General features: G+C 40.3%; 1 protein-coding gene across 3 annotated transcripts; it reads left to right on the top strand.

The window, feature by feature from the left end:
- The first annotated feature begins 1,040 nt into the window (after window positions 1-1,040).
- Window positions 1,041-8,611, top strand: adpgk (ADP-dependent glucokinase). 3 transcript variants are annotated; one of them, XM_018675866.2, is made up of 8 exons: window positions 1,041-1,162; window positions 3,459-3,702; window positions 4,733-4,958; window positions 5,071-5,133; window positions 5,542-5,662; window positions 5,763-5,959; window positions 6,177-6,275; window positions 6,425-8,611. In XM_018675866.2, the coding sequence occupies exons 2-8, from the start codon at window positions 3,476-3,478 to the stop codon at window positions 6,986-6,988; spliced, it is 1,497 nt and encodes a 498-aa protein (XP_018531382.1). In that variant the 5' UTR covers window positions 1,041-1,162; window positions 3,459-3,475; the 3' UTR covers window positions 6,989-8,611. The 3 variants fall into 3 exon arrangements, with proteins under 3 accessions (XP_018531382.1, XP_018531381.1, XP_018531383.1); XM_018675865.2 differs by lacking the exon at window positions 1,041-1,162 and adding an exon at window positions 1,556-1,785; XM_018675867.2 differs by lacking the exon at window positions 1,041-1,162 and adding an exon at window positions 1,557-1,785 and having other exon boundaries at window positions 6,428-8,611.
- The last annotated feature ends 292 nt before the right edge of the window (window positions 8,612-8,903 follow it).

Raw genomic sequence — 8,903 nt, 5'->3', positions numbered from 1 at the left:
GAGTCTTTAATTATCTTATTTAGATACAGTTTAATGGCGTCTAATTGGCCTCCTGTTTGGTTGTTTTAAATCAAGGTTGGTTGTGTTCACTCTGAATAGATAAAACAAGCAAAATTAAGCTGCTCAGTTTCTTATTTCAGAATGAAAATACTCACATTTAGAGAGTAAACTGCCTGTACTGTTACTACCTAAAAGGATTAAAACCTTCATAAACAAAGATGAGTACTCTCATGTCTGTATATAAACATGAAGCTAACTTAACACAAAGACTGGAAACATGTCCAGAGGTAACAAAATCAGTACCTCTGAAACACACTGATTACCAAATTATTTCTTGTTTAATGTGTACAAAACCTGAAGTATAGTAACCACACCTTGTGGTTTCATGTGCTGGATTTCTCCATGGCTGTCACCTCCTCCCACTCCAGCTCCAAACTCACTGCAAACATAAGTGCATTTTTGAGGAGAGGTCTTTTTTATAAGATTGTGGATTTCTATTTCTCCAGCACAAGCTCTTCTTTACTTTCATGCACTGTATATCAGTACATATAGTAGGGCTAAAACTGACAATTATTTACATTATTGGTTGATCTTTATTGTCTTGAATATTCAATTAAACATTTGGTCCAAAAAATCCAACAGAAAGCAACAAAAAAAATGCCCATCACAATATCCTAGAACCCAAGACATCGACAAATGCCCACAAATTTTGGTTATGTCCAAATATACAGTCAATGAGTTTACTCCTGAAGGCTTACGTAAATGTGACACAATGTGATGCCAATCTCAAGAAACTTTTCTTGGATGCATGTTAAAAAGCTGTCACCAAATGGAGGCTTCAGAGAAATCCCCCTTCTGTGGAGTTTTTTTTTTTTTTTTTTTAAACAGGAATTGTCCAACTTAAGTTCCATGGGAAAAAATGACTTACACTCATCATCTACAGAGACACAAGGGGAAAAAATACTGGAGGAAATGGGACTGTTAATCACAGGAAACAGATTTAGTTTTCTCTCTCTCTCTCTCTCTCTCTCTTACATCAGGCATCAGGGCTGAAATGAAACCATGTGAAAAGTTTAGAGGGAAAAATCATTATTTGGTGGAGCTGTTAACAACTCATAGACATCTTAAAGAGGGTTTATGTAAGACATCAGGAGCCAAAAAGGTTGGAAAATCACTGGTTTAATCTTTAAAAAAGGGCTGTATTTAAAAGCTCGTTATATTATCCAATGTGTAAAATCTTCATCTTAATAACTAAAGCTGTAAAATAAATGTGGCAGAATTGAAAGTATAATATTTCTCTATAATATGTAGTTGAGATAAGTATAAAGCAGCATTAAGTGGAAGAACTTAAATTGTATTTGCAGTATTTGAGTAAATGTACTTGGTTACTTTCCACCATTAGTGAAATGTATGCGGTTACAACCACAAACAACACATGTGATAATATATGCCATCCAAAAATGCATTTACCTCTTGTTTTTTTAACTTCTTTTCAACATTATTAACTCGTGCATGTCTCTACCGCCGAGCTGGTCTGCGCATGCGCGGAGCGGTCGACGCCGGAAGCCGCCGCTACAGTGTGTCTGTGAGTGAATGTGTGTTTGAGTGTGTGCCGTCTCTCTCGGTCGTCGCTGCTCCTTCAATGACTTGCACCGACTCTTACTTCTCCAGCCACCTCTCCTTACACCGGCGGCGTTCAGCAAACTAACCGCTCTGTATGTGAAACAGCAGGAAACAGCCTCCTCTTCCTGACTGACAAACTTGAAGCCTGCACATTATCTGTCGGTACGTGCCCGCTAATAACCAACTATGAAGCTACTTCGCTTTTTAACAACCGCTGTAATTGAAGCCGAGGTTGGAAACTGTCCCCGTACTGGAAGTCCCTTTGGCTGCCAAACTCTAAATTAGCTTTCTAAGCCGAGCTGGCTAAAGCTACTGAAGCTACTGTCAGATTAGCTTTGATTAACTGTGGCCAAAGATACACCCTGGGTGCTGGTGTTAGCATGCGAGCTAACAGACTGAGTGTGTCCACGTTAGCAGTAACTCAACCCTGTATACTGGGACATAAAGTATTGGTATGGATGAGGCGTAAAGGGCAGAACCAACTCAGTGGGTTTATTATGGTTTCCACTGTACTCCTGAGTAACACGTAGACGAAGTTTTAACCTGCACACTTGTTTTTCTGACTTATTTATTTCTAATTCTGTTTTTTAGTGTATATATTGTATGAGTTTTATTCATTACCTAACTTTGCAGGTCTGTATGTCTGCAGATGTGGTATATTGTAACATGACAGTTTCCCTCATGGGGTCAAAAACTCTACATGATTTTATGGATTGCACTGCTGCCATATTGACTGCCTGATTGGATAACTAAATGAATAAGTACAGGTGTTCATAATAAACTGCTCAGCAATTGTGGAAGACCACAGCTCCCCAACTCACTCATTTGTAAATGATGTTTCCCCACCCTTTACCACAGACTCACCACATATATCTGAGAGTGCTGTTTCCTTGTTTTTATTTAAATACCTTTTGCATGTTGGAAAAAATTAAAAATATCACTGAGCTTTTTGTGGCAGAAATGCATTTTTTTCTATATCTTGTGACCCCTTCGATTTATCCTGTGACCCCGTGTTGGGCTCCAGACCCAGAGTTTGGGAGCCACTGCTCTTATATAACACATGCAGTACTGTGTAAATGTTTTAAGCACTAAAAATGCTTTCAAAAATAATGTCACGAACTGTCTTTAATTCTCAGTTAACTTCACAAAAAGTGCAGTAAACGGAAAAATAACCAATGCAAGTTTATATAGCACGTTTTATACTGAAGGAAATTTAAAGTGGTTTACCTAATGTAGAAGAATATAAGAACAGGAATAAGAACCAAAAAATAACAAGACCAAAGAAGTAAGTAAGTGAGTATAACTAACAGAGCAGTAAAATACACACAATTAATTATAAGGCTCCATTAAAAAGCCAGCAAAAAGGATTTTAAAAAATGAAGCACATCTTTAAAAATTTAATCAAAAGAATAGTTTGTTCCAGATGTGAGCTGCTAAAAGCAGCTTTACCATATTTAGTGCTAACTTTATGAACCATATTAGACCTTAACCAGCTGACCTGAGAGGCCTGGAAGGTTCATAGTGTGTGTGAAGTTCTGAGATCTATGTTGGACGTGAACCAAGATTTATGGACAAGCAGTAAAAATTTTAAGTCAGTTCTTTGACATGCTGGCAACCACTGCGATTTTGGCTTATTTGCAGTATTGTAAATCAATGAACAGGAGTTATTAATATGACTTTAGCATCAATTTAATAGATAAATATGTTTTTGTATTTGAAAGTTTTGTCCATAGACGCACCCATCAGTAACTTCTTCTTCTTTAATAAATCAGTCAATCAGTTTTTAATTCTAATGGTTTAAATGAGAGAGAACTGAGTGATTTCCTTTGTTGCAGGAGTGTGTGGGATCATCATGTGGAGGAAGGCTTTGGCAGTGGCCCTGCTGGCATTAGCTGTTGGCTATTTCTACCATGGCAGCCCAGACCTGCCTGAGCAGATTCTGCAGTACATCGGCCTGCCAAACTTTCAGTCATCATCTCACAGTCTCAACGGCCACAACAGCCTGGAGCAGGTGATCTCCGCAGCCTGGGAGACTCTGATAACTTTACCAACTCGGCAGTGGAGCAAAGTGGCTGTAGGGTGAGTTACTGTAAGAAATAGATGCCTGAAGTCGATATTCATGTCTGCATCTGTGCTCCTGCAGCTGTACTGTACACTGTGGCATGTTGAGAGGTTGTAGTCAGCTCTGCTAGTGAGAAGGAATGTGTTATCACGAGTCAGTCCCAGCTCAGATGGCGTGGTCCAAGACGACGGTGCCCCAGTGAATTATATTACTGTCTGTACCTAGCCTATAGCCTTTAGCCTACTTAAGAATAGCCAGCACAGCACGGTGTTTTAGAAAAGGTGGAAGGTGCTGATTGGCTGGAGCTGAAGGACTGCCCACAAGGAGAGAAGTGAAGGAGAAAAACACTTGTGTATTGTTTAGTAATGGTTTATTTTTCTCTAAAGTCACAGTGAAACTCCTCCAGAGTGTAAAATATTTCCAAGTGAAACAGGATATGTGGGTGGAGTTGAATTACGAGAGGGATTAAAATCAAATCCTTCAGGTGTCATCACTCAAAAGTAATCTACCCACACCTCTTCACCAGCTTTATTCAGGTTGTGGAGGTCTTGAAAAGTGGTGATAAAAAAGGAGAGGCAGCCTTTAAAGGTTTTAAAAAGTCTTTAATTTTATTTACAGAGTTCTTTGTAGCCTAGCCTGCTGTAGGAAGTAATGTTACTTATAAAATGTTTTTGTTTGCGATTTTGTTTTAATGTGACCTTAAATAATTGGTTATTTTTTAAACTGTTTAATCAGTTTATCAATTTTCTTCTGCATGTTCATGTATTATTATTAACGCTATTGAATCCAGATCCAGATACATGTGATTGGTCCAAGATGAGTCTGTGAAAAGTGTTTTAAAATTTTACTGAAAGACAGAACAGAGGGATTTGTCCATTTGTCCATGTCATTAAAAGAAGCACAAAACCCTGACATTCTTCCAGAAATAAGTTCAATTGATTGTTATGTCATTGACCTTGTGTATTGGCTACCTATAATTAACATTAACTATCAAAAACCTGGACTTAGTGTTTCTCTAAAACTGTCATGATTTCCACTCCTGTTCAGTGTGAACGCCTGTGTCGATGTGGTCGTCTCCGGAGTGGGACTGCTGCAGGCTCTGGCTGTGGATCCTGGCACCGGCCTGGATCACGAAGTGTTACACTCCAAAGAGGACTTGAAGGAAGCCTTCATCCATTACATGGGGCGTGGAGCAGCTGCCGAGCGCTTCTTCAGCGACAAAGAAGTCTTTCAGAGGATTGCACGTGCAGCGGCAGAATACCCCGGTGCGAAGGCAAGGCTACCTTACTCCTCAAACTTTTGCAGAGGACAGATTATGTTTGTTGTGTTAAATCACTTTTTAAATGCTCTTCCTTCATATGAACTTTACTTTTGTTTTCTTCCAGCTGTATGTGGGAGGAAACGCTGCCCTCATTGGTCAGAAGTTCGCCACCTACCCTAATCTGATGGTACAGTAACATATTTCTACTTCTGTCTTGCACTTAACACGAATTAATGAACTATTCAAGATTTGTCTGGTCGAATAAATATTTAAGGTTCCAGCTGGTTAAATGAAACAATTTCAGGTAGTTAAATAATGCTAAGTAATGTTTGAGTGCCTGTGTTTGCAGATATATGTACAAAAATGAACTAAATAAATAATGAACATGGGAAAATGTGAAGAGAATCACAAGAGAAGAGAAGAGCTTTTACAGTTGTCTCAAGACAGTATTAATTCAGAACCACAGGACTTCATTTAGTTAAAAAGCCTCATGTTACACAGTAAACAATTCCCAAAATGAACAGCATTTCAATTCAAATGAACTACATAGAATGAAGTGGTTATGGCTGAGTATTCACAAGTTTTTATTCCACAGGTTTTGTTATGTGGACCAGTTGGTCCTAAACTTCATGAGATGCTGGATGAGCAGATAGTTGTTCCCCCCGATTCTCTGCAGGAGACAGATGAATTTCACCTCATCCTGGAGTATAAAGCAGGTATGGAGAAGACAAGGGTCTGTTGCACTTGATAAGTTCCCTTCAGTCTGTTAAAGTGTGTAAATCAGCTGTTGGATTTGGTCTTCTTCTCTGTCTCTAGGTGAACAGTGGGGCTCAACTCAGGCACCTCAAGCCAACCGATTCATCTTCTCTCATGACGTGTCCAATGGGGAGATGAGCTCACTGGAGACGTTCGTGGCGAGTCTGGAGGAGTTTCAGCCTGACCTGGTTGTCCTGTCGGGGCTCCACATGATGGAGGGTCAGGGCAGAGAGCTGTGGGAAGAGCGGCTGAAAGAGGTCAGTGGCTAAAAGATGTTGATTTATTTTAATCGACAAAGCTGTTGTTATTGCATTTTTTCACCCATTTACTGCAAATCACACCGAAGTAATGTGTTATTTCTTTCTGCTTTCCAGTCACGATGTATGAATGTATGATTTTATTTTAGCTGATTCTTCAGATGCCTGGTCAGATGATAACAGCTCAAATTTTGCTGCACTTGCTTCCTCTTCGCAGGCTGTGGCAGCCATATCTGACATTCGTAAAGATATTCCCATCCACCTGGAGCTTGCCAGTATGACCGACAGAGACTACATGAACAGCATCATGCAGGAGGTACATGTGGAAAACAGTTTTTTGAGGGAGTGCTTCATGAAGTGAAGTGCACAAAGTTCCTCACAGAGGAAAGATGAGTGTGCTCAAATTTCACTAATCCCTAGAGAGTTCTGTATATTTAATTAAAGATTTTTTCTGTTTCCTGTTAGCAGGTTATGCCCATTGTCAGCTCCATCGGGCTGAACGAGCAGGAGCTGCTCTTCCTCTCTCAGGCCGGTGAGGGGCCTCATGCAGACCTGCCTGCCTGGAAAGGCATCCCAGACGTGGGCCGAGTCAGTGACATCCTCCTCTGGATCCTGGAGGAGCATGGCCGCAGCGACCCATCGTCAGAGGCGGACCTCACTCGCATTCACTTCCACACGCTGGCCTACCACATCCTGGCTACTGTGGATGGATACTGGGGGAACCAGGCAGCAGCGGTGATGGCTGGAGCACGAGTGGCCAGCAGTCAGGCCTGTGGTCTCCAGTCAGTTGATGTCAGCAAAGTGGAGCTCAAAGCCCCGGTGGAGTTTTACAGCTCACACTTTGAGCCACGAGAGGAGCTGTCCCTGAACCCAGCGGAGCCTGTCACAGTGTGGCGTCGTGGAAGCGTCACCTTCCACCTCACACCGGTGCTGGTCTGCAAACAGCCGCTTCGGACAGTTGGGCTCGGGGACGCCATCTCAGCAGAGGGACTAGTTTACTCAGAGTTAAAGACCCAGCAGCCCTTCTGAGGTTTGCTTCAATCTGACACTCCAAGTGTTGATGGGATGTGCTGAAAGGACCCAGTGAAGTTCCACCTGCAGCTGTGGTTGTTGGGTTGGAGTCATGTTTCTGAACCTGGTCAAACCTCCGTGTCCTGAACCTGGTTCTGTGTCGTCCTTCCTGAGGCTCCTCTGAGTTTAAGAATGTGATCAGTGGCGACAGTTTTAAATCCTGCCTGATGACTCCTTCAGCCTACATCAGTCTCCTCTGTCCTCCCACCTTTAATACCCCCTCCCCCTCTTCCAGCAGACACAGAAACTGAAACAGGACTTTTACAGAACTGGATCTGACTGGGCTGTGAGGTAACCTGACTCTATGCACTGGGTACAGATCAAAGCCATCATCACAAACTCCAAAGAGTTTTTGTTGGCTCACCTAATTTACTTTGACCTGCATATCTTCTGTGCCTTGAGAAAATAAAAAGAATTTAAAAGTTGTTATTAAATATTTTATTCCTATTTCAGAGCCAAACAAACTTAAGTTAAAATTAAGCTTCACATCAGTTAATCCCTCTGAGATATATAAACACACACATATAAATAATTATGTTTGACTGGAAACTGATGAGCATCTCACTATATGATAGAATCTAAGTGGTATTCTTGATGTTTCTTTTTCAACTTTTGGTGCATTCATGTCAAAATAGTCACTAGAAAACTTGAACTTGTTAATTCTCCCATTGGTATCTGACTTACCAAGATATACTTGACATTTTTGTTACTTGTCTTGAGAGAATGGAGATACTAGAGAGTGTGACAGCTTTTGTGTTTCCTCTGTTCTTTGTCCAAACACTCCCACCATAAAGATGTTTCACAACACAGCACTGACAACAGCTATTATAATCTCTGTTGCTTGTTAGGAATTCCTGATGCAGAGTCCTTATTAAGTTTAGATCAAATTATGAAATGTTACATTTTATCTCATTATGCAGTAAAGCTCAGATTACAATCCGATGCCAGTAAATTAAAAGATGCAGTTGGTAATATATTAAGTTGAGGGTAAAATAAAATTTCAAATTGTAGTGTATGTCATACTCTATCAGGGTTACTGTACTTTTTTTTTATTCCTGTTTTGTTTGTTCAGATGTTTGTTCTCTCTTATCAGGTATTGCTCCCTCTCACTTCTAAAATGAAATAATGTAACATGTTTGGCTTGAAACTCTTAAAAGCCTCCTGCTTCATTTTCAAGCATATGAGTAAATTATGCTTTGTCGTGGTTTGTTTCTTTTTTTGTGAGCTTATTTTGAAACACCTGCATCATGTGAGATGTACAGTATGTAACTGTCAGAGCAATGTGTTTGTATACCTCAAATGGCCACCGAAGGCATGCAATAACAATGGAGTCTTAATGCAAACATACAACAAAAAGATGTGTGGCATTTAGCAGAATTACTTCTTTGCACTAGTAGGAAGTGGTAGGTGTGCCTGCAAAGGTGAATGTAACCTTAACTCCAAACCCACCCTTTATTTTTAGCAAGTACAATCTATTCAACTTTACTCATTTCATAGTTTATGTCTCATGTTTTTAACATTTGTATCTGTCAACAAGTTTCATTTACTTGTAGTTTGTCATTAAAATGTGTATGGATGGTAGTGGATGTCTGGTGTCTTGTTGCTGCAGATTATTGTGTATATTTTTCTGTGCTGTGATTGACAGATCATTAATCAGTCAGCATTTTAAAATAATTTGCCAAGAAACAAGTGCTTGTGATTGAGCTTTTTATCAATATTGTTTGGGCTAAAGATGATGAAAACAAATTGGTTCTTCTGCTTTTTTACATTACGTTGTCTGTGTATTAGCCCAGTGAATCCTTCAGGAGCCATGCTGGATTACCAACCAGGCAAGGCAAAGCAGCTGCCCTGCCCTGGGGCCTCAAAACCTCAT

Source organism: Lates calcarifer, linkage group LG10, assembly GCF_001640805.2.
Source record: "Lates calcarifer isolate ASB-BC8 linkage group LG10, TLL_Latcal_v3, whole genome shotgun sequence".
NCBI classification, from domain to species: domain Eukaryota; kingdom Metazoa; phylum Chordata; class Actinopteri; family Centropomidae; genus Lates; species Lates calcarifer.
This window is presented reverse-complemented; position numbering and strand designations above follow the sequence as displayed.

Coding starts and splice junctions, on each gene's coding strand:
- adpgk (XM_018675866.2), top strand. CDS start 3,476: ATGTGGAGGAAGGCTTTGGCAGTGGCCCTGCTGGCATTAGCTGTTGGC. Junction 5,134..5,541: donor CCACCTACCCTAATCTGATG/GTACAGTAACAT, acceptor TTTATTCCACAG/GTTTTGTTATGTGGACCAGT. Junction 6,276..6,424: donor TGAACAGCATCATGCAGGAG/GTACATGTGGAA, acceptor GTTTCCTGTTAG/CAGGTTATGCCCATTGTCAG.